Raw genomic sequence first — 23,445 nt, 5'->3', positions numbered from 1 at the left:
ATTGCAAAGTAAGAAAGTAATTTTGTCTTGAACTATCTCAGTAATCACCTCCATTTTCCACTTCATTTTATTTTTCTCCCCACTGGGACATCCAAAGAGTAACCTTCAATGGTAGTTGTGAAATTCTTAAAGAATCCTAACCCATAGTTGCTGTGGTGGGTCTTTTTTCATGCTAACTCTTAAAATGAGCTATTCTGCATGTCAGGTTTTTTCCAGACCGAGTTTTAAATGGCATCTGTGGAAGCGCACGTGGGCAGAGCTAACAGGAAATAAAACCGGCCGCAGGTTAGAAAACTGAAATAGCTGGGAAACTATTGTAACGGGCTGTGGAAGCGTTCTGAGCACTGGTTCTTAGCCTGGGCCTCCGGCGCCTGTGAATGAGATACGTACATGTATAAACTATAGCCAAGTTTCCTATGTACTAATGGATCTTTTCCTGGGAATAAGTCGGAAATTTCATCAAAGTCTCCAACAGGTCCCATGACCCCCAAAATATTAAGAAACACTGGTTTTGCTCAAGGGTGATGGTTTTCTCCTCCATGGTTTCTTTCCTCTTCCTGCCCTTCAAATCCACAGCTTGACTGGGGCAACGCTGTCACCAAAGACCCTTGGTGAAGGAATGGCCATTATTAGTTCATTCAACAAAGGCAACAGAGAGAAGCAGCAGGTAACAGCGCCCGCTTCCCAGTGTGGCTGGGAAACAAGATGGCACCAATCAAGGAACACACAAAACACAGCGCCTGACTGGCAACCAGCTCTCCACACAAATTAGTTGCTATTGAGGATGATAATAAACCCCACAAACGTGTTAGCTGAGTACAGTCAGTAGCATGGAGTAGCCTAGAGACAATATTCCAAAAGAGGAAACCGAGGAGGAAGAGAAAATCATTGAGCTGCTGAGCTTCAACGCCCAGACAGGCAGCACCGATCTGTGTCATCGGCAGTTTCTGGGAGAGAGGTCAAGGAACGCGGCATTGCAGTTAGATGGGACTCAGTGGAGAAAGCCCTTCATCTGCGACCCTTCTATTCACTTCTGTGTGCCCCTGGCCCCAAGACACCTTGTGCATTTCAGTCTCAGTTTTGTCACTTGGAATAAAGAAGGCATTATAGCCCCACCTCATAAGGTTGTTGTGGGGGCAGAGGAAAGAACACTTCCAAATTGCCCAGGGTACAGTCATAGAAAAAGCAGCTTTTAAAATTTTTTCTTCCCCAAATGAACTCAACAAGGGGCAGAGTTAGTTGCCCAAAAATGAGCAGTGGTTTGAGAGTCTGTCTAAAGAGCTTTGGGTTTATGACCTAATGTATCTGATTTTCTGTCCTGTTAGGGGACACAGAGAATCTTGGAACCCATTGCCAGCTCTCATTTACTGCCTGTGTGACCTTGAATGAGTCATCAATCTTTCTGCCCTTCTGTTCCCTCACCTTAAATGGGATTTTAATAGTACTCATCAGTCCCAGGGTCTTTCAAAACAGCGTGTCGCTCCTCATTGAGAGAGTCTGTACTTTGTTTTGGTTTATGGGGCAGATGACTATTGAGTCTGCCAAAGACTCTTGTAGGCACTGAGGATACAACAGGGAATAAAACAAACTTTTATTTGGACTTTACAATTCTTGTAATTGGCATAAAAATAAGCCACAAGAAAATGACAAGCCGATTAAAGGGTTTATTTCCTTTTAATTCCCATTAGCTGCAATAACAGAAAACCCAATTTTATAGCCCTTGACATTTCATATCCGCATACTTTCTGTTCCCATGTGGGGGATATTTTCAGCTTTTTTATATTTCACTGTGGTCAATAGGGTAACAACCAACCCTAAAGTTTCACTTTCCTGCTGTGGGTAGGCTTTCTCCTAATACTTATAATAATTGATGGACCAAATACTGGAATGGCCCAGAGCTTGAGAGCAGACAACAGTGGATGTTAGCCGGGGTTCTGCAAGGGATTTGAGTTCTCCGTATTGACATAATGCAGCCTGTCTCTTGGAAAGGGCATTTAAACATCAGTGTACCTTTCTTAAGTTTATATCTCTCTTAACTATACCTGCTTTTTAATAAATAAAAATATTTGGCCCTGGCCGGGTGGCTCAGTTGCTTGGAGCATCGTCCAGTACACCAAAATGTTGCCACTTCAGTCCAGGTATACCAACTGAGGATTCACACCAATGTTTCTCTCTCTGTCTCTTTCCCTCCCTCTAAAATCCATAAACATATCCTCAGGTGAGGATTGAAAGACATAAATAAAATACAATTTTTTTCAGACTTCAGGAGGCTGTGAATGAAAAACATACGTGTCCAAACTGTATGTAAAACGTCATATACATACAATTTACATGAGGGTATCAGAAAGTTTCAGGCCTTAGATGAAGGACGTTACTCCCCGAGAATCACCTATAACATCCTGTCCCAGGATTTGCTGTTGAGTGCTTAGGTCACAGTTAGCGGTCAACACAAATGAGTCCTTTTCCTAAACAGAAAAATGTTAACTGAATAATAGATTCCATTTACAAGCATCACTAATTGCTTTAATAAAAGCGGTCCTTCGCGGAAGACGCTCACAGTCTAGGGACGTGCCCGATGCAGGCAGGCTGGCGTGGGCCGGGCCGCGAGCCGCGGGTGCTCCTGGGTGTATCCCCTCCTCCGGAGCGTGGGCGGGCGATTATGATTATGCAGCAGAAATCCAGCGCCCACCGGAAAGAGGAAGGCTCGCGCCTTGGCCGGGGCAGTGCGGGCACCCGACTCCCTACTTAGCACGAGAAGACCAGCATTTGGGCAGCTGACGCCGCGGGGCCGCGCCGGGCGCCTAGCGACGCACTTCTTGGCAACCGAGACTAGGCAACGACCCCGCCCCCTGCGTCGAGATTAGCGTGTTGCGTCACAAAGGTGAGCCGGAAGTGGCTGCGGCCGTCGCCAGAGACCCCGGAAGTTGATTCTGCGGCGGATTGTAGGTGTTTCTGACACCCGCCTTGCGATGGGTTGCGACGGAGGAACAATCCCCAAGAGGCACGAACTGGTGAAGGGGCCCAAGAAGGTTGAGAAGGTCTGCGACTTGGGCCCAGTGGGGACTGAGAGTGGTGGGGGCCCCTGGGAGCGAGGAGAGGTGGGGGGTGGAGCCAGAGGGCTTCCAGCTTGGAGAGCTCACACTAAACAACAGTATCAGTAACAGGCCTCTATTGTGTGCTTGCTATTGAAATTCACCCGGAAGTAACCTTAATATGGGATGTCTCCTGCAGTTCTCACGTCGGTACATACTGTCACTATCCTCACTGTGCAGACACGGAAATTGAAGGTGAAAGAAAGGGAGAAAGTTGCAACGCTGGTGACAGCGCCAGGGTTTGAAGCTTATCTGCCATAGTAACAGTGATCCAAATGGCTGCTCTTTATCAGGCTTTCTATACACTAACATCACTTCCTGAGGGAAACCTTCGCAAAACGTTTCCTTAGCCCCATGAGATCAGGTCCGTTTCTTAAAACTGTATAACCCCCTTGTACACTGCGTTCGTGGTCGATGCGTGACGGTCTCCGGACAGCCAGCTCCTGGGGGTGGAACCTGTGCCTTCTCCTCCCTCTACAGTTCCTAGCACACTAAGTACAGTATAACGAATTAATGAATGAATGAGTAATTCCTAATTCTCACAGGTAATTTATCAAATCATATATACTTTCCATGCTCCTGGCAGAGAAATTGAGTCAGTAACATCACCAAGACCCCGGAACCCGTAGGTAATGAAACGTAGATTACCGTTCAATAACTCAGGCTTTCAAAGATAGAACTAGTAATTGCTTTTTACTAGAAGGCCCGTAAAGCACCTCAGACAGTGTTTCACTGGTGGCAGGTCGCTCCGTGCTCCGCTGCAGTGTGAATTTTGATAAAGGCTATTTGAATTGCCGAAGTGTGGCTCTGGGTCCGGGAAGTGGGTCGAATAGCAATTGCAGTGGGCGTGGCTTGGTTTGGTTTGAAATAATAGAAAGTAGCGATTCATAGCATGGCCTCTGGAGCCAGCCTGCTCGTGTTCTAGCTCCTTCACCTACTTGGAGGGCAACCTCTTAGCGCTTCACTTTCCGCAACAACTTAAGGCGGAGACATTGGGTCTAGGGTGTTAATGAGGCCAGAAGGTGAAGTTGCAGGAACTGCTTAGCACAGCGCCTGGAACACAGCAGGCGCTTAAGCAGTTCCTGCTGCAAAAATCAAATCTAAAGGAACTTTTTTCTTTTTCCTTTTTTTCCTCCCAAATGTGCCATCTTGTTATATTATTCAGGTTTGGCATCTTAGGAGGGGAAAGAGTGGGGCATGGAATATCGTACAGGTAAAATGATCATTGAGGGTTATGGAGCATCTTAACATCTGGATTTTCATTCTGCGGATAAGGGTTTGAGATGCCCATCGTGAACGTTTTGCAAAAAACGCTTCTGTTAAATTGGTGATTTTATAAAGAATTAAGTAGTCCTTGTGCTGAACTTTTAAATAATAATGCCTGTCTTCTCAGTTCTTAGTCCTTAAATTCTGCTAAGACTTTGGAGCCTTTCCTGTTGTTATAAGTTAACCATAGGAAAGCACTGTGAACTTTCTCTGTATGGCTTTCCAAACTTACTGTTAAGATGCAAATATGAATATTCATATGTAGGTTGCATAAGCAACTTAATAACTTGATGTAAACTGGTTCAGCGTAGGTGTCATGTCTAGAGGGGACTTTATCTGACATAGTATTGATTGCTTTGACTTTTTAAATCCCAGCATCTTGTGTCAGTATCTTTGGAAAAAACAAAAATCATCAGGGTGATATTATGGAATAAGCCTTTCTATGTAGAACTGTGGACCATATTCAGAGGTGAAAATTAATTTAAAAGTTTTTTTTCTTTTCTTAGGTTGACAAAGATGCTGAATTGGTGGCCCAATGGAACTACTGTGCTCTAAGTCAAGAAATACTAAGGCGACCAATAGTTGCCTGTGAACTTGGCAGGTATGGTTCCTTAATTGAAATGAGTTGGTTTTTTGTTGTGTTTTTTTTTGAAATGAGTTTTTATTAAATGACTTTGAAAATAATTTTAATGTGTAAATGCAGTTCTTGATTCATCAAATGTGAATTATTGCTAGCAAATTTGTGAAGTCCAGGTTATTGTTCCCTGTGAGCATACTCACACACTACCCGTTCAGGGTGGTTTATTTAATGGGTTGAAAACTCAGGGGTGGGTAGGAGTAGAGTTATCGACATGAGTGCAGGCAGGAGCCCTGTGGGGCCAGCAGGGAAAGGTGGGGGCCGAGGGAAACCGGAGAGTTCATGTCCTGTCTAAAGGCGCAGCTGCCACTCGGTTCTAGCCCGTTGTGGCCGTTCAACAGTGTGGGCCCCGTGAGTCTGTAACTTCGGATTTTATTTTTTTATTCAGGAAAAGTTTACAGTGTGTACTTTTATATTAAATTTCCCAGTTTTTAAAATGTTAAGGTCACAGCCAGCCCTCAGACTGCCAGTTTGCAACCCTTCGTTTTAAACTAGTTTCTTTCTTTGTATGCCCTGGAAATAGTTGAGAGAGGATTAAGTTTCCTTTTTTGGTAAGGCTGAGCATTTCTGTTATCAAATGTAAAAGGACTTTGGGTTATCCTCAGTTTAGCTTCCATCCTCTGTGTGACGGTTAATTGCCGCCAGGATGTTTTGACTAATCTCACCGTTGCAGACTTTACAACAAAGATGCCGTCATTGAGTTTCTGCTGGACAAGTCTTCTGGAAAGCCTCTCGGGAAGGCCGCATCTCACATTAAGAGCATCAAGGTGAGCCAGGCGATCCCAAAGGGCCCCGAGGGTCTCAGCGGGTAGGGCTATCTTCTGGAACTCGTGTGCATTCTAGACGGACCTCCGATGCTTGCGGTGGCGGCCCCACCCGGCCAGCTGACGAAGGTGTGATTCTGGGGGCCACCTGACGCCCAGGCCAGAAGGCCTCACGCCTGTGCTTTCGGCATTAGCACCCTCTCACGACCTGACACTCGGGAAGGCGCTTCGAACGTTTTGCTGTCTATGTATTGGGACACCTTATTTTTGTAGTTAAAACTTAGCTACCTGAATTTTTGATTTGGAAGACACTTTTACAGAATTAGAGAATTTTACAGATAGACCACGGTTCAATCAGGTGGTTATTGCCTGCTGACTAGACGTTCTGATTGGAAAAACAAGTTTTTTGGTAAAAGAAGTTTGCTGAGAAGACAACGTTTTCAGATTTGGTCGGTGAGAGAACAGTCAACAGCAGTGAAGGCCTTGAGAGCCACTGAGCTCGCGAGGCGCCCCCTCCCCCGCACTGTGCATCCGCCCCGGGGGGCACGTGGCCGCGTCAGGCTCACACGCGGACCAGGGCCCTACTCCTAGTCTAAGGCTTCGGGTTTTTTCTTTTTTTCCTGCTCTTTCTTTTTAAATGTTCTATGATTATATTAGGTGTTTTGTTTGAATTCTTGGAGTGATTACAGAATACTGGATATGTTCATTTCAGGCAAATTAGTGAGTTTGAAATGTAGCTCATCATGGCACTGTAGAAATAACCGTGCTGATTTTGCCATCTTCTGCCTTGGGAAGAGAATTCACTCCTAAAAAAAAAAACCCATGATAACAGAATTATCTTAGCTCAAAAATGTGATTATCACTGACATTTATTTCTACAATTCCATACTTAAACCACCGTATTTAATGTATGTAGTTGAACTTTGCATTTTATTTTTTTAATATTTTTTATCTTTATTGTATTTTTTCATTACCTTTTAGTACCCTTATGCCCCCTGAGCTTTTCATTTGAATGCCCCCAAAAAACCTCTTCCAAGAGTCTGAACTGTAAAGACAGAAGAATTCACACAAAGCAATGCAAACACGCAGGATTTTCATTCGTGTCAGTTAATCGTCCACCAAGACTCCGAGCAGAGAACCTGAGGCACATCCCAGCCGTGTTACAATGAGCAAGCCAGGCGGGGTGTGTGGCGCTTTCCTTCTGAGGCATCAGCTGCCCCTCAGGCTGGTTTCTTTGTTTGTTTTTATTTTTTATTTTTAAAAAATGTGTTTGTCTCCAGAGTGTTGAAATGAAAGGGGCGCGGTTAAATGTGAAGAATGCCTCCATGCTGGCGTGAGGCCAGCCCCCCCCCCCCCCCGCCAAGTGGGATGGCCTGAAACTGGAGGGCCGGATCCTGGGATGTGACGGGGGCCTCAGGCTGACGTTCTGCCCTCGGCTCCCTAGACCCGGGCCTCAGGCTGCACCGTCTCTGCAAGGACGAGATAAACGTGGGCGAGTAGCCGCGCGGAGCAGCCTCGGTGCGGGTTCGTGAGCAGGGACGGAATGGTCGGTGCCTTTCCGGATAAAATCATCAGAAAGCTTTCTTTCCGTGGGCTGATTTTTCATGTCAAAAGTTACTTTTTTTCAAATAGCAGAATATTTGTGAGAAATTAACTAACTTATTGGCCAGTTGGTGAATTTTAAAAATCATGTTTTCTGTTCCCATATATGGTTTAATTGTCTATCCATGTTAATGGATGGCTGGAGGAAGTAGCTGGCAAGGAGAGGTTTGAGTGGGAGGGCGCTGGCATGACAGCTTCTCTCGTGATTTGGGTGGCTGTTAAGGCTAAGGGTGGCCCGCTTATCATGTGAATTCCTAAGCTGTCGATCGCTTCTCACAGAATGTGACGGAACTGCGGCTCTCCGACAACCCCGCCTGGGGCGGCGACCGAGGGAACACCAAGGGCGACAAGCACGACGACCTGCAACGGGCCCGCTTCCTCTGCCCGGTCGTGGGCTTGGAGATGAACGGCCGGCACAGGTGGGTCAGCTCCAGCAGCTCCGGCCGCCAGGGCCTGTGCCGGGCCTGGCGGGCACGTGGGCTTCCTTAGGGCGTCCCCCGCCGGGGGCGTGTGCACTGCCGGCCGCTGGCACGGTGGGGACCAGGCCCGCTCACCTTTACCGTCTGTGGCCCCCTGTCCTTGAGAGCAGGGGAGCCTGAGGCAAAGCGGGACAGTACAAGTTCCTCCCGTGATGCTTACGAACTGGGTTGGGTTACCTGATCTCCTGCTCCGGGAGGAAGACAAAGGGCGAACGTTGCCTGTCAAACATCCCCTGTCCTTGTCATTGCTACAACCATGCAGTGGGAGTAGTGGTACAGAACGCGAGGTTGGTCGGTCAGCCGAAGGCCCAGCTGATGATAACCTGATTCGAATGTGTAGCTAGAAGTCCTCTGGCTAGAATATCAGAAACTTTAAGGCTGAGATTTATATAGAAACTGTAAGTGACCTGTATATATTTCTCCCTTAAAAAGTATGAATGTTGAATGGGTTAGTGGGTGTCTTTGTATAGGATGTCTCTTAAGCCAACGCTCTGAAGTCTTTTCGCACAATTTAGAAATCTCTTTAATAGCTGGCAGTCTAGGCGGAATCTTCCGTCTCACCCATTACATGTTGAAAGGTGGTCATTTTTACTCTTTTCAGGAAAGGAGGGGGGAAAGCATCTCAAGTCAGTGAAAACTTTCACTGAGCTGGAGACCACGTTTCGCCTGGAGCTCTCTGGCACGTGGGCAGACATTCGTGTAACGGACGCCCGCGTGCTGCATGTGGCGAACCGTGGCAGAGGGAAGGCCCGCTGCGCTCTTGACAGGGGAGCCGAAAGATTTCATTCTTCTCCGCGCAGTCTGAATTTCAGTCGGCCAGGCCTCTCTCTCAGACTTCGCCACTTAGTGGTACCCGTCAGGTGACGGATATGTCGTTCAGCTTGATCGTGCTGGTCATTTAACAGTGTGGGCGTGTGTCAGGTTAGCAAGCCGTACGCCTTAAATAAACACAGTTCCCAGCCATCAATTCTACCTAAATAGAACCAGACAATAGGAACATTAAAAGCCAGAGTTCACCGTCCGAGTCAAGCAGAAAATATTTGGGAACCAGACTCACACCTAACCCTCCCAACCCGTCCGCCCCAGCAACCGTTAACCTGCTGTCTGTTGCAATGGCTTTACATACTCTGGGTATTTCATGTAAATAGAAGCAGACAGTGTGTGGCCTTTTGTGTCTAGTTCCGTGCTTCTATTTAAGAAAATCGTGGTTCACCCTAAAAGAGGAACTTGGCAGGAACAGCCTTGACTCCCGGGTCCTGAGCAGCGGTCACCTGGGGCCGCTTGCTCCGACCGTGGCTCCCTCCAGCCTTGTCCTCTCCTTCGCTCTTCCTCTTTTCCTCTTCCCAGTTACTTGGGTTTTGGCTCTGCCCTCCTACTAATGGGGACTTTGCAGTAGAAAATTGATTTGTTTGTATATTTTGTAAAGTTTGTATAATAAAGATTTAAATATATAGAGTAATAGAAATGAGTTAATAGTATAATAACTACATCAAGTCTTTGTTCAAAGGAAAACTACTAATTTCCTAAATTACTAATAATTAGTAAGCTTCCGTAAAATAGGGGTTTTTTTGTTTGGTGGGTTTTTTGTTTGTTTGGTTTTTGTTTTTGTTTTTTTGTCCTAATCATTTAACGAATTTAGTACAGTGTTGGGAATTGGGTTTTGTTAGGGCCGTCTGCAGCTGCTATAATTCCCAGGAAATTGGAGAACCTTTCTGTTGTGCCATTTTTAGAGGCATTTGTAAAGTAAAATGTGAAAGTGCTTTTGGCCGCCACCCCCCAGTCCTGGCCTCCAGGGGTGGCGGTGTTAGCCACTTGGCGTTCCATGGTCCCTGAAACCCTGCTGACACGCCACGCTTCCCGAAACGCAGTGGGCAGAAGTGTAAGCATGTGTTCTTCCCACGGTCATGGAGTCACATTATGCATATTTTGTAACTTTCTTCCCTACTTCTCTAATTTGAACTCTAATGTTTTCATGGCCTTATATAGAGATTTACCTTAGTCTTTTTTTTTTTTTTTTTTTTCCCTCACTGGAGGACACACTCACTGACTTTAGAGAGTGGGAAAGGGAGGGAGGAAGATAGAGAGGGAAACATCATTCAGTTGCTTTTTGCACGCACTCTGACCGGGGATTGAACCCACAACCTAGGTGTGTTCCCTGACCAGGAATCGAACCCACAGCCTTCCAGTTTACAGGACGATGCTCCAGCCATCTGAGCCACACCGGCCAGGGCTCCCTTATTCTTCTGAGCAGCTGTATGAGTGTTCAGAGTTTACTCGGCCGTCCCTTGCCCAGGAGCATGTCAGTGGTTTCCTCTTTTTCTCTGTCCCAGGTGGTGCTCTCTGTACTATACAACTTCGTAACCACCTAGAGAAATTCTGGAAAGCGATGCTTTACCTGACGCTGTCAAATTGTCCTCCTAAAGTGTTGTATCATGTTGTACTCCCAACCCCACCAACAAATGCACTGTTTCTTCAGACACTTGTCAGCCATATTCCTTGAACTACTTTCATTATTGCCTGACAGGGAAATTATGTCATTGAAATTATGTCATTGTTTTGAAAATCATTTCTCTCTTTTTTTTAAGATTTTATTTTTCAGTAGAGGAGAAGGGAGGGAGAGAAACATCCATGTGTGGTTGCCTCTCATGCGCACCCCCCTACTGGGGACCTGGCCCACAACCAGGCATGTGCCCTTCCTGGGAATCAAACTAGCAACCCTTTGGTTCACAGGCTGGCGGTCAGTCCACTGAGCCACACCACCCGGAGCTAAAAAGCATTTATTTAACAGTAGAGTTTAAGCATCGATTACATGTGTTGCCCATTAATATTTGTAGAGGAGACTTTATTCCAAAGGCTTTATTGCGAGGAAGTGGGAATAGGACTGTGGCCTGTGTTTGTGGTTTTAATTTATATATAAACATATATAAATATATATATATATAAAGGTAACAAAATGTAACCATTTTTCTGTGTGGTTCTTGGCCTCTGTGTAAACTGAACAAATGTTAATTGATAACATGGGCAATAATTTTTTAGTTATCATTTCAGTCATTCTCCACGTTGGATTATCTCTCCAGGTTTTGCTTCCTGCGGTGCTGTGGTTGCGTGTTTTCGGAGCGCGCCTTGAAAGAGATAAAGGCAGAAGTTTGTCACACGGTGAGTTGCCGACACCTGCCCGGGGTCCCCTGTCCGTGGCCGAGGAGAGCGGGTGGTTCGGAGCGCGTCGCCCTGTATGTCGCTTCAGCCCTCAGCTCTTTCCGAAGCGTCGGTGCCGCCGGCTGCGTCTCTGCTTGCTGCCCTGCCGCAGCCGTCACTGCTGGGAGGACAGGCCAGGATGCCCTCGCGGTGCGTCCTCGCCTGCCCCCCGGCCCAGGCCAGGCTCGGCCGCTGCCCGAGAGCTGCTCCTTGTCCCGGGCCGTTGCTCCCTCGCCCCCGCCCCACCCTGCCGGCCTGGAGGGGAGCCTCCGGGAGCCTCGGTCGCAGAGCGAGGGCCTCCTCAGCGGAGCCTGCCCGCGCACTCCTCCCCGCCCGGCTCCTTGTCGCCCACTGACCGCAGCCGAGTGTGCCCGGGGCCCTGAGGCCGTCTCCCCGTGGGACCATGAGGGTGTTCCTTTCCTTTTTTAATGTTTGGTGAGACTTTATTTTTCCCCATGTTCCCTCTGCCCCGCCCCCCGCACAGCCTTCCCATCCTCAGCACCCCCGCCAGAGCGGTGCACTCGCTGCACGTCATCATCGCCCAGAGTCCAAGGTTTCCTGTGGGCTCACTCTTGGCGCCGTGTGTTCCGCGGGTTCAGACGTGTAATGACATGTGCCGTCCATCATGATGGTGTCATGCGGAGCATTTCCACTGCCCCGAAAATTCTCTGTCCCTTCGGTGGGTGTTTGGGGCTGGCTTTTGCAGGGCACGTCGCGAGTCCTCAGTGAGCGCCCTGACGAGTGAGCAGACGCCAGGATGGGGTGCACCTGCTCAGCTCACGCAGGGGGAGTGCTGATGACTTCGCAGCCACGTGCTGCTGCGGTGCCGGAACATTCGTGTCGCGGGTGTTCTGCTGGCCCAGGGAGAGCCTGGCATGTAGTTTAGTGCCACGGATGCCAACGGCTCTGGACTGTATTCCCACTCCTATTAACCCTGCTCGGACTTCGTTAGACACCCCCTGCACTGTGCCGCCCTCGTGGGACTGACTCTTTGGCCCATCAGCGCTCGCTGAACAGCTGATGAGGGGCCCATCCTGTCCTCGGCTCTGTGCAGTGGGTAAGAGGGTGGCTCTGCCTGCGTGGGACCTGCGGCCCAGTTGGAGACAGAGATGTTCGGATGGCTGAGCAGATAGCATCGGTGGCAGCAGGTGCTGCACCGGAAACAGAGGGAGCTGTCCTATAGGGAGAGGGGCCACCTTGTGGTGGTCGGCCAAGGTGCCTCTGGAGGTGGGAGCCAAGGCCCGAAGGGCGCGAGGGAGGCAGCCAGGCAGTCTGAGCAAGAGCTCAGACGTGACAGAGGTCTTGTCTGGTTCAAGGAACAGAAAGTCTGGTGGAGAAGTAGATGTGATTGGAGGGTCAGGCAGGGGTCAGTTCTTTCAGGGCCCGGTGGCCACGCTGGGGCTTGTGGGTTTCACTCCAAGAGCGGTGGGAAGCCAGCAGGCCGCAGCTTTAAGCTGTACCAGGCGTCCATCAGTTTTAAAACAATCCCTCTATAAAAGGAGCCAGGCGTGGAGGAGAACACACCGGCTGATTCTGTTTGGGACGCAAAGACAAGCAAAAGATAATTGGTAGAGAAGAAGTCAGTCTGGGGTGATTAGGAATAAAGCCATCGTAGAATTTGGAATCTGTCCATTAAGCTTTTACAAAACAAATAGTATAAAGAATGCATTCAGGGATTGATTCATGCCGTTTACGCACCAGGACTGACTGTAAAGAATGTAAACAGGAGAGGTGGAAAATTCAGCTGAAACTATTGCAGAAGCCAGATGTCCTGCATCAGTGACTCCCAAACCAGGCTTTCTCTTTAGAATCGCCCCAGCGATCTGTTAAGTTCCCATTCCCCGTCTCGGACCCTGAGTCGGCATTGTTAGGGTGGGTGTAGACCCCTCCCCCCCCCCCCGATCTCTCCTTTTATGTAGGAGTTCCCAGGGTGATTCCTAATGGGCGGCCCGTGCGGGGACTCTGCTCTAAAGCAGCCAGACGCTTCTCCCCTGCCCGTCATGGTGCCCATCTCTTACATCAGCAGGCAGTGTTGCTTTTTTTTTTTTTTAATGGAAGCAAAGCTGTTTTTATTTCATTTATTCCTGCTAACACTACCGGCGGGGTTCCTTTGCATGGGCCGACCTCACATATCAACGTTGGTAACCACGTTGCGTAACATGCATAACAGCTCTACAGGGAAGTCAACTATTTCATGAAAATACAGTGTTACCGGGGAACTCTGAAATCGTGCTGCTGCTTGCGAAATGTTACTGCGCCCCAGCCAAACCGAACGTTTGTACGTTGAGCGCTTCCAGGGAAGAGAAGGCAGCAGGGGAGAGGGGGAGCAACTGCATCAGGGGTGCGCAGGGGGAGGCCGGCGCCAGGGGAGGCCTGGGCGCGCCAGCTCCCCTGTGCGCCGAGGGGCCTCCCGCAGGCAGGACGGGTGCGCCAGCTCCCCTGTGCGCCGAGGGGCCTCCCGCAGGCAGGACGGGTGCCGGCCGCCGTTCAGGCCGGTCTCGGAGCTTTCTTTCTTTCTTTCTTTCTTTCTTTCTTTCTTTCTTTCTTTCTTTCTTTCTTTCTTTCTTTCTTTTTCTTTCTTCCTTTCTTTCTTTCTTCCTTTCTAAGATTTTATTTATTTATTTTTAGAGAGAGGGGCAGGGAGTGAGAAAGAAAGGGAGAGAAACATCAGTGTGTGGTTGCCTCTCGTGCACCCCCTACTGGGGACTTGGCCTGCAACCCAGACATGTGCCCTGACTGGGAATAGGACCCACAACCCTTTGGTTTGCAGGCTGGCACTCAATCCACTGAGCCCCTCCAGCCAGGACTAGAGGAAGTTTTCTTGAAAATACATCTGTTGCCAAAAGAGCAAGGTAATAAGCACTTTTCCCTCATGTAACCTACATAAACGTCACCTTGGCTTGGCTAGGTCAAGTACATACTAGTTTGCCGGAGCAGCCATAACAAGGCACCCCCAGGTGGGTGGCTTAACAACAGGGTCCCATCCCCCAGTCCTGGATGCTGACGTCTGGATCACCGGGAGGGCTGGCTCTGTCCGAGGGCTGTGAGGGACGGAGCTGTCCAGACCTTTCTGCGGACTTGCAGGTGGCCTTCTGGTCCCTGGGTCTCCTCGCATGGCCCTTCTTCTGTGGAATCCATTTCTATGTTCGCCTTTCCCCTGTCTCTAGGGACACCCGTCATACTAGATTAGGGACCACCCTAGTGACTGCATCTCAACTAATGGCATCTGCAGCCAGGTCCCATTCTGATGTACTGGCGGCTGGGACGTCAACATTTGGAGGGGAGACAGGGCAGCCAAAAACACAGTGCTGTTTAGAGAGTCACAGAGCAGGGGACATGCACTGGCACAGAGCGGAGTCGCTCGCTCATTGGCTCACGAAGCCCCTGTGGAGAGCCTGCCGCGTGTCGGCAACAGGCCACCCCTGGGCTGTAGGTTCTAATATGCAAAATGAAGAAATTACGTTCCTGGACACTGTCTTTATAGACCCAAAGTCCAAATAATAACCTTTTTAAAATGAAGAAATTAAGTGACAAATTCGTATACTGTTACCAGGACTCAAACTCATACTTTGAATTTAAGTTCTCTCAGGTTTATTCACACTGAGTGTCTGCATCGTGGTTGGCGCACTATGGCACCAAACAGTGGGTACACACACGGTGGAAGCTTCCAGTCGGCCCGCTTTCCTCCACGGAAAACGCGAGGGCTCAGGCTCCTACTGTCCTGTAGCTCTGACCTCCTCTGGTTCTTGGAGTCTTCTCCATGCGGTCGAATGGTGGGATCACAGAAGGGAGCCTTTAACTCGGGGGGGTTTTAACGGGCCAGGCCTGGGTGTGCTGCTCATCACATCCTCACGTGCCATTGGCCAGAACTCAGTCATGTGGCCGCACCTAACTGTAGGGGAGCCCGGGAAGTGTAGTCTGGCTGGAAGAGGCGGTGAAGGCCAGCCGTTGCTGCCCACTCTGCCAGAAGGAAGAACGGCGGTGCCGTTTTAGGAGCGGCAGTGCACTGGGAGAAGGCGAACGCAGCGAGGTAAAGCCACGGCGTCAAAGTCTGAGCCGGGCGTTTTTACTTGTTAGGTCACGTCTGAAGTTGGGGAAACCACGTCAGGGGCCTCCGTGACACTTAGGGTGTGCGTTTTTCCTACGTTTCACTCTGTGCTTCCACCTACGTTTGCTTTTCAGTTCACCAGAAGAGACTCTCGGCTTTGAAGTAGCCTGGGTCTGTGTTCTGGAACCCAGGGTGTGCACGCTCGATGTCAGCAAACAGGGTCCAAAGAGATGTAGTTGTTAGGTTGTCTTGTTTCCACTGTAAACAGATCACTAGCCAAAAATTGATTGTATTCCCCACTGCGCTCCTTCCTTCCTTGTAATAAAAAGCGCACTGGAGCAGTTACAGGCTGCCGAGGAAAGGGCGTACTTGTTACTCAAAGCACGAGCCGGGGTCCCGCAATACTGGTGCCGCCTGGGAGGCTTTGTTTTCTCTTTCTGAGAAATGCAGGCTCCCAGGCCCTCCCCAGACCTGCAGAACCGGAATCCGTGTTTAACAAGGTACTTGGGGGCTCGGAGGGCCCGGTGAGTTTGGAGAAGCGCGGGTCTGGGCTGCCGGGGCGCGGTCCGCGGTGTCTGACTTGCAGCTGTCTGGCTTCCTCTGTTGGATCCTTGCGATGGTGGGCTGTGCGGGAGTGTCAAGGTCAGAAGTAAAACAAAAATTTACACCCATACTGCGGCGTGGGGTTGTTTTTGTTTGTTTTTGTTTGTTTGTTTTGAGTTCTTTTCGTGGGGGTTGGGGTGGATTGGAAAAGGGAGAAAGTAAGTTAGGGAAGGGGTGTATCTCCCAAAGTGGTTGGCGTATTCGATTTCCCGGCTCTGTTCTCCGGGTATGGTAGCTGTCTGCTGTCTTTGAGGTCTTTGTGAGTGTTAAGTCTCAGGGAATTGCATACTATCCAGCACAGGCAGCTTTCAACTTTGGAAGGGACGGAAAACCTAAGAGGAAAACTGAACAGGAGACTGGAAGTGCTAGCGAGAAGGTTCTGTCCCTGGGAAGCTCGAGAAATCATCTCAAGACCCCATTCACACGGCGCCTTTAAGACGCAGCCCCAGCAATGTATTTCTCTCGTGGCCGCTTTCCCAACGCCATGAAAGTGGCCTCTGATTAATGGCAGAGTCCTGTCAAGAGCTAACCTGAATCAAAGAATCATTTCCCCATCTTTCTCCGTTGGCTGAATATTCTCTGATGTCAAGTCAAGGAAACAGAGTGACACAGGAAGAGCGCAAACGCCCCTCAGAACCCCCAGCCCAGCAGTCCCGCTCGCTCCGAGGTGCCTCTGCCGTGGGAAACGCCGGCATGGTTCCGCGGGGACCTCCGCCTGCTGCAGGACTTGCCGCCTCTGCCACCGCTCCGAGCACGTCACCACAGGAGCCTCTGCCGAGGACGCGAGTTTGCTGGCCGACAAGGGGGGCGACCGCGTGAGCCCCGGCAGGTCTCCCGGCCCGCGCACGCAGCTGTCCCGGACGTGGCGGCCTGCGAGGGCCGGCCGTGGAGGCCCAGCTGCCTCTGTTCCGTGTCAGTGTACTTTTTTTATTTTACAGATCTTATTATTTATTTTTAGAAAGGGGAAGGGAGGGAAAAAGAAAGGGAGAGAGACATTGATGTGCCAGAGAAACGTAGTTTGGTTGCCTCTCACACGCCCCCAACCGAGGACCAGACCCGTGTCTAAAAATCAATAAATAAAATCTTTAAAAAAGTTTTTAAATTTGACTCCAGGCCAATTGGTCCACCACTAACCCCAGATCACTTTACATGTGAGCACCAGTCTCCGGCCTCTGTGGCTGAGGCAGCTAAAATTCGAAGGCTTTTTTGGCTTTATCCCCGTTTTTGCCTGTACACCCATGATGAGCGCTTCCCTCCTCGCTCCTCCATGTCATGGCCCGTGGCCCGAATGCCGCCCTCCCAGCCAGCGTTGGGCGTGGCACCCGGGGCATCTGTGGGCAGGAGGAGGACACGTGCCTGTGGGCCAGCCCCCTCTGTCCCTGCGGGCGGGGTCTTCCGCGCGGCCAGCCCCGCCTCCTCTCCACTGGGTCACGGGGAGACCATGGCCGCAAAGGCCAGCCTCGCTCTCAGTGCTCAGCTGTCATCGAGGAGGAGGCCCGCTCTTGGGGGCTGCTGGCGGCGCCACCCTGGCGGTGGCGTTGGGGTGACCACGGCCCCGTATCTCCGTCTTCGTACCTCGACTTGGTTGTTCATCCCTGTCTGTGTCTCTGATAACCGACGTCATGTTTACAACATGGTCTTCGTGATAATGTTGGGTTTCTTTGGACTCTCTTTTCTCCATGCGCCCTCTGAGGTGACTTGAAAATGGTATTTTCAGGGGCTAGGAGAGATTATAAAATAGCCCCAACCCATCTCTGCTGGATTCACTGCCAGCTGCTGTCTGCGCTGACGACCTTAGCTGTTCCGGTGTGAGGCTGCGCTCCCCTGGGAGCCTGTCCGCTGCCCACAGAGAGGGAGCGGGGCCTCCTGGGGGGCTCAGCTGCCCTCCACCCCTCAGAGCCGATCATAAGGATCCTATTTGCAACAGGAAATAATTTCCCTGTTTTTCATTCTTAGGGAGCCCCTAGCACAATGCCCAGTGCTCGTGGGGACTCAGTGGTGCTTATTATGTGAATGAAGACACAAAGAGCTTTCCAAAAACTGGCACTTGGAATGTTCCAGAGGCTTAGTGAGTGTGAACTGCTGCTTTTGGGACAGGGAGCAAAGCAGCCAGGTTGGTTTGGGGACGGGGTGCTCACTCAGCCAACTTCAGACACCTGGAATCAAAGACCCTCCTGTGCTCCCCAAGTGGAAGGTCTCACAACATAAAGAGCAGCTGGCCATGCCACATCAGATGGCTGAAATAGGACGACTCCTCAGTCAGGAGTGAACGTCCCTCCTGCCGCCCGCGCTGCGCACGCCGTGCGCTGCTGGGTGGGTCCTACCTCCCAGGCGGCTCTGAGTTGCCCAGTAACCGCGCCCTGGGTGCTGGAGGCTTTGGGCCACGGAGGCGTGTCTTTCGCACGGGTACCAGTCACTGCAAACTGGACAGACTTCCTTGTCAGTACATGGTATGCGCTTCCAAAATAAACTGTGAAGTTACGGGGTGGCTCCTCTCTGAACCCTGTGCGTGGAGATACATAGACATTTCCTTCAGGGGTGGATTCGGGGTGACTTCGGCTTGTCGTGAACTTCGTGTTTGCTTGTTGGATGACCCCCGGAGTGATATCTTTACCATTCTATTCACTTCTGATGTAGTGTAGGATTTCTTTGTTGGTTTTGGTGAGGAAATCCTGCCCGCAAAGATTAATGGCAGTTCCGTTGACATTTGGAATAGTCTAGACCTTCGATACAGTTCAGCTCTGCCTGTAGTCTTACAAAGGCAGGATGAGCCCTCTTTTCTCTCTTTTCTCTCTTTGATGAAACAAAAATATTTTCGAAACAATTAACCAGGCTTTGCACGGCAGACCGATATGCTTCGTTGGGGCCTTTTCGTCAGTGTGAACACAGTAAACATTCTGAGGTGCGTGAATAGCTCTGAGAAGCTGCACGGATGTGGCCGGCTTCTTGTGAAGAGCCGTGACCTGGGTCGCAAAGAAACTGCCCTCCTCCGCAGACGGGGGCCAGGGTGTGACGCGCAGCCGCCGGGGAACCTGGGAGCATCCCGCGGTGCGCAGGAGCGAGCGCGCATGGCCAGCCCGTGGGGGCTTGGACAGAGTTTTGCGACTTAGGGGACTTGCCCTTTGCCTTCAAATAAAGCTGAACAGAACTTACCTGGATAAAAACCACGCTCTGCTACTGCCAGGGAGGCGGGCTCCTCTCCCGGTTCCCCTTGAGCTATGTCCCTGAAGTAAAGAAGAAGGGAGACGCCGGCAGCCATGCCCACGAGCAGCTGGGCTGGGTGGCGTGCCCCTGGCTCATGTCGGGAGCTCCGGGAGCCTTCCTGTCCCATGGTGTGAAGTGTTTCTCTTTAGGCTCCTACAGGAACAATGGGCAGGGGTTAGGAGGGAAAGCCCGCCTCCCCCGGCGGGGCCCTCCTGGGGCCCTGCTCCGCCAGCCCCCTCGTGACCGCGGACAGCAACTCCTTTTCTCCAGAGGAGTCAGGGGGTGGGCGGGAGTGCCGCGTGGGGTCCCCGTTGCTGTTCACATGCCTCTCTCTGGCGCTGACCCAGGATGTGAGAACATAGCGGACCTGCCCGAGACAAAGCGCTGACCCAGAGGGATGGGCTTTGAAGGCAGAGCCACAGCCAGTGGCCCCCGCTGAGATGGCAGCCCCAAGGCCGGCGCGGCCGTGGCGGGCAGGACGGCAGCAGGGTCCCCGGCGCTGCAGAGGGGCTGTGCCAGGCTGGGCGGGAGGAGCTGAGGGCAGCGGACTCCCTGGCGACACCTCTTTCTCTTTTGCTCCCTCCAGTGCGGGGCTGCCTTCCAGGAGGACGACGTCATCGTGCTCAACGGCACCAAGGAGGATGTGGAAGCGCTGAAGGGCCGGATGGAGGAGAGGAGGCTGAGGGCGAAGCTGGAAAAGGTAACCCGAGCCCTGTGTGCATCCCTCACCTGCCCGTGTCTTCAGGCCCTGCCGGCCTGCTCCCCCGCGCTGGAGCTGGGCACTCTCCGCGTGGTCAGGAGGCCACGCAGACCTCGCCCGTGGCCCCAGGCAGGACAGGGCCGAGTGGGCCGGAGGGGCTCGCGGTCCGCCCTCCGCGTCCGCGGGTTTCACGTTTCACGTCCGTGGGTTCAGCCAGCTGTGGAGCGAGAGATGCAGGGCGGAAACACCCCAGGGAGTTTCCAAAAGCAGAGTTTAAGCTGCGGTTGCTGGGAAGATGCGGCCTCCGCGCCAGTGCTCTGCAGGCAGCGCTGTCTTGTGCGAAGGGCTTGAGCGCCCTCGGGTCTGGAGGCCTGGGGGGCCTGGAGGTGATGCCCCGCGGACCGAGGGCCCGGACACACTCAGCGTTCCTCACGGGAAATCAGGAGAAAGTTGCTGAGGCCGTCGCCCCCGCACATCTGGGAGCCCGGGCTGCCCGGCTCGGAGTGTCCCAGGCGTCCCCGGAGGTCTAGGCAGGCCCAGAGCCTGTGTCCCCAGCCACCCCAGGGCACAGCCCCTCCAACAGGGGCGTGAGAAGCTGGGCGGCCACCCTCTCCTGGGTGGGGCCTGGCTGGCCTTGCCCTGCGGCCCTCGGCGTGGAACCCGTTTCCGTGAACAGTGGAGTCGTTTAATGATCCACCGCCCCGAGTGGGCTCGGAGCGGCCCGTCGGCTTGTGGGGGGCTCGGGGCCCAGCAGCGAGTGTCCTCGGTCCTCAGTGTGTCAGGGGATAGCTGTGGTCTTCTGCGAATGGCAAAGTGCTCGATTTTTTTTTTTTTTTTTTTTTTTTTTGTTAAAGATCACTTTGCCCAGGCTGATGTGGCTCAGTGGACTGAGCCCTGGCCTGGGAACTGAGAAGTCACTGGTTTGGTTCCCGGTTGAGGCACACGCCTGGGTTGCCGGCCAGGTCCCCAGCGGCGGGGGGTGAGACCCAGGGCTCCTGGAGCCACGGACTCAGGGCTCGGAGCGCCTCGTTTGATTGTTTGTTTGTTTGTTTGTTTCAGGACGAGGTATTATCCTCAGGTTTGATCGTGCGCCTTGTATGCAAGAAATGAACAGAGGTTTCTGTGTCTTATACAAGTGTTACAAGTCACACTGCACGTGTGCGTTATAAGGTCAAGGCTGTTGCCCGGGAAAGCCTTTTTTCCCTGTGCTGTCTAGTGATGGGGCCTTCTGAAATAACTAGGCTGTATGCCTGCAGCGCCATCTTTTGGCTACGTATGAAAATGGCATTTTTAAAGTAAATTTAGTGAACAAGGTTCTATTTACCTTTCTGTGATTGAAGCACTTCTAACACAACCACGTAATTCTATGTGGTTCATTTTTTACACTTTTGCTGACCAATGTAACTATTAAGAGTGACAGGCTCCCACTGCCTGAAAATCTAACGAGAGTTGAGGAGAATGGGCCGAAGTATCCTTCAGCGCAAGCCTCAAGTCCTCTGGTTAAACAAACAAACATCAAAGCACCTTGACAGCCCTAAGTCCCTGCGGGGCCGGCGAGGGTCAGGCCCTGCGTGTCCCGGCGGGCCAGTCTGTGCCCGCACGTGCTCCGTGTTACTGTGCATTTCACTGCTCTCTCGCGCACTGCAGTCGCCGTTAACGTTGGCTGTGATCACTGAAGTCTGTCCTCTTCATGAGGAATGTTTGAGGATGTGATTTCTGGACTCTAAGACTTCAGCAGATCGCTACAGAAAGATTCTTGTGTGGGGTGAAGCGCGTGACCGGGGACGCGCCCGGAGGCGCGGGCTTGGGACTGGTGGTGCGTGGGGTTCATCCCCAGAGCGAGCACCCGCCAGGTGGCAGGCGGCCCGCCGACGCCAGCATGCCTCCAGCCTCCCCTTTCTTCCTACAGAAAGCGAAGAAACCCAAGGCGGCAGAGTCTGTCCCAAAACTGGATGTCAGCGAAGGTGAGACACCACTTCAGCAAAACGGCAGCAGGGCTGTGTGTGGGGCGCACGCTTCCCATCCTTCCCGCCCCGCTTACTTTGCTGCTTTCCCTGGACCAGCAGGGCCATCCAAAGTTAAGGCAGGAAAGTCGGAAGAACCCAGCCTTGACTCGCGGGAGAAGAAAGCCAGCCCGGCTCCCAGAAGCACAGGTGGGTCCCACAGAGCCACAGGGCACTGCCTTCCTGGAAGGCGGGGCGCCCGCTGGCTGTGTCAGCCTTGTGGGCGTGAACTCGGGAAACTTGGAGCCCGGAGTCATGGCTCAGCAGTGCGCTGAGCTCTCTGGGACTGGCAAACCGCTGCAGCTCCTGGAGGCCAGGGCTTGCCAGGGCCTGTCCCGTTGTCCTGTGGCGTCTGCACGGGGGCCGAGCTCACGGGCGGCACGGGGCCAGGCCCAGGCGCGCCACAGCCACGGGCGGGTGGAGGCCAGGGTCCTGTGTGCCCGCGCCGGCTTCTGGCTGAGCTCTCAGAGAGCCGTCCCACGTGCGGCTCCGAATGCAGTGCGTTTCTCCTGAGACTCACTGCCGTTAACTCAGGACAACAGTGTTTATTTCACAAAGAGAGAAACGGGTAAGAGAGTGCGGGGCCTTGTGTTGGAGGTACTGTCCACGGGCTACAGGTTCCAGTCCCCCCCTGCACGCAGCAGCCACCGGCCAAGGGGCCTTCACGTGGCCGCCCTCCTGGAACAGGCTGGCCACACCCCCGGCGAGGTGGCGCCCGGGCACGCCTGTCACAGGCCAGCGCGTGCTCACGCGGGCAGTTGAGTGGTCGGTGTGATTTTAAACGATGGACTTGAATGCCGCAGCTCCGTCTGCTGTGAGGGGTCGGCGACTGAGATGACGGGTCTCAGCCTTCCTCCCACGAGCGCGCTCAGGAGTGACGGGCTGCCTTTTCCCCCGTTGAGAACCTGCTATTTGGGGTGATCTTTAGTCTCAGGCATAAAGTGTTCGGCCTTCACTCCCCAGCAGCTAGCGGGAGCTCTTCTGGAAAAGCCGGGAAGCCTGCCGGTGCTGCCACAAAAAGGTCCATCGCCGACAGCGCGGAGTCTGAAGCTTACAAGTCCATTTTCACGACCCACAGCTCCGCCAAGCGCTCCAAGGAGGAGTCGGCCCACTGGGTGACCCACACATCCTACTGCTTCTGAGGCCCGGGCCGCGCCCCGACGCAGCCCCTCCGGGCTCGCGGAGGCAGCTGCTGTGGGCGCCGGCCGGGCGGAGTCTCTGCACGGTGCCATCAAGTTGTCCCCCTCACCCTGGCGCCAGCGCGGCCACTCTCGCCCCCGAGGTGCATGGGTTGTGGCATGTGGGGCGACTGGCGGGGTGACCCCGCTGGGCCCCGTGCCGGCTCGGTGCCGAGGCCCTGTCGTGGTCAAAGATTCTGGGTGCCCCTGGCTGTGTGCTCGGCTCATTGTGATGACAGCCCGGAGGGTTTTGCTGCCAGCAGTTCCCGAAGAGGCCGCGCGAGGCTGAACGTGAGACACGCCTGCCGCCACAGGCCTGTTTGCAGGAGGGCCTCGGGGTTGAATACTTGGCGGGGAGGGGGAGGGGGCCCTCAGTTTATCGTTTTGCAGGTAGAAAAGGTTGAGGTGGCACATGACAATTTGATACAAAAATAAAGCAAGTCTGCCTTTTCTCTCTCATCGGTCTGTATTTTTGTTCTACTTCCCACCTGTGTTTTGTAAGAAAAATTGAGTGACGGAAGTAACTCCATGATGTCACATCCATTCCAATTTTCTCATCAGCAGAAGACACAAAAGGGAATGGCACCTAAAATTGAGGTGTTTTACCCTCAACGCGTGCTGACGCTGGTCGTTATTCGGACTTCCCGCCAGACTGCTGATTGAGAGCCCGGAGG

General features: G+C 52.3%; 1 protein-coding gene and 1 pseudogene across 4 annotated transcripts; one reads left to right on the top strand and one right to left on the bottom strand.

Moving 5' to 3' along the window:
* The first annotated feature begins 2,914 nt into the window (after positions 1-2,914).
* On the top strand, positions 2,915-23,201 carry RTF2 (replication termination factor 2). 4 transcript variants are annotated; one of them, XM_054573580.1, is made up of 9 exons: positions 2,915-3,038; positions 4,865-4,959; positions 5,669-5,762; positions 7,641-7,780; positions 10,918-10,996; positions 19,477-19,590; positions 21,500-21,554; positions 21,657-21,743; positions 22,560-23,201. In XM_054573580.1, exons 1-9 carry the CDS (start codon positions 2,970-2,972, stop codon positions 22,733-22,735), a joined length of 909 nt encoding a protein of 302 aa, XP_054429555.1. In that variant the 5' UTR covers positions 2,915-2,969; the 3' UTR covers positions 22,736-23,201. The 4 variants fall into 4 exon arrangements, with proteins under 4 accessions (XP_054429555.1, XP_054429553.1, XP_054429554.1 ...); XM_054573578.1 differs by having other exon boundaries at positions 22,557-23,201; XM_054573579.1 differs by having other exon boundaries at positions 21,654-21,743.
* Positions 16,899-19,017, bottom strand: LOC129070558 (beta-1,3-galactosyl-O-glycosyl-glycoprotein beta-1,6-N-acetylglucosaminyltransferase 7-like; annotated as a pseudogene).
* Positions 23,202-23,445: the final 244 nt, after the last annotated feature.

The sequence above is a fragment of the Pteronotus mesoamericanus genome, unplaced genomic scaffold (genome assembly GCF_021234165.1).
Source record: "Pteronotus mesoamericanus isolate MK-2021 breed Mesoamerican mustached bat unplaced genomic scaffold, CSHL_Meso_final contig_25, whole genome shotgun sequence".
Classification (NCBI taxonomy): Eukaryota; Metazoa; Chordata; class Mammalia; order Chiroptera; family Mormoopidae; genus Pteronotus; species Pteronotus mesoamericanus.
This window is presented reverse-complemented; position numbering and strand designations above follow the sequence as displayed.

Bases quoted from the DNA above. Each gene is read 5' to 3' on its own strand.
- RTF2 (XM_054573576.1), top strand. From the start codon at position 2,970: ATGGGTTGCGACGGAGGAACAATCCCCAAGAGGCACGAACTGGTGAAG. The intron at 7,781-10,917 runs GTGGGTCAGCTC...TTATCTCTCCAG, and splicing joins GAGATGAACGGCCGGCACAG to GTTTTGCTTCCTGCGGTGCT. The intron at 21,744-22,556 runs GTGGGTCCCACA...TTCACTCCCCAG, and splicing joins CCCGGCTCCCAGAAGCACAG to CAGCTAGCGGGAGCTCTTCT.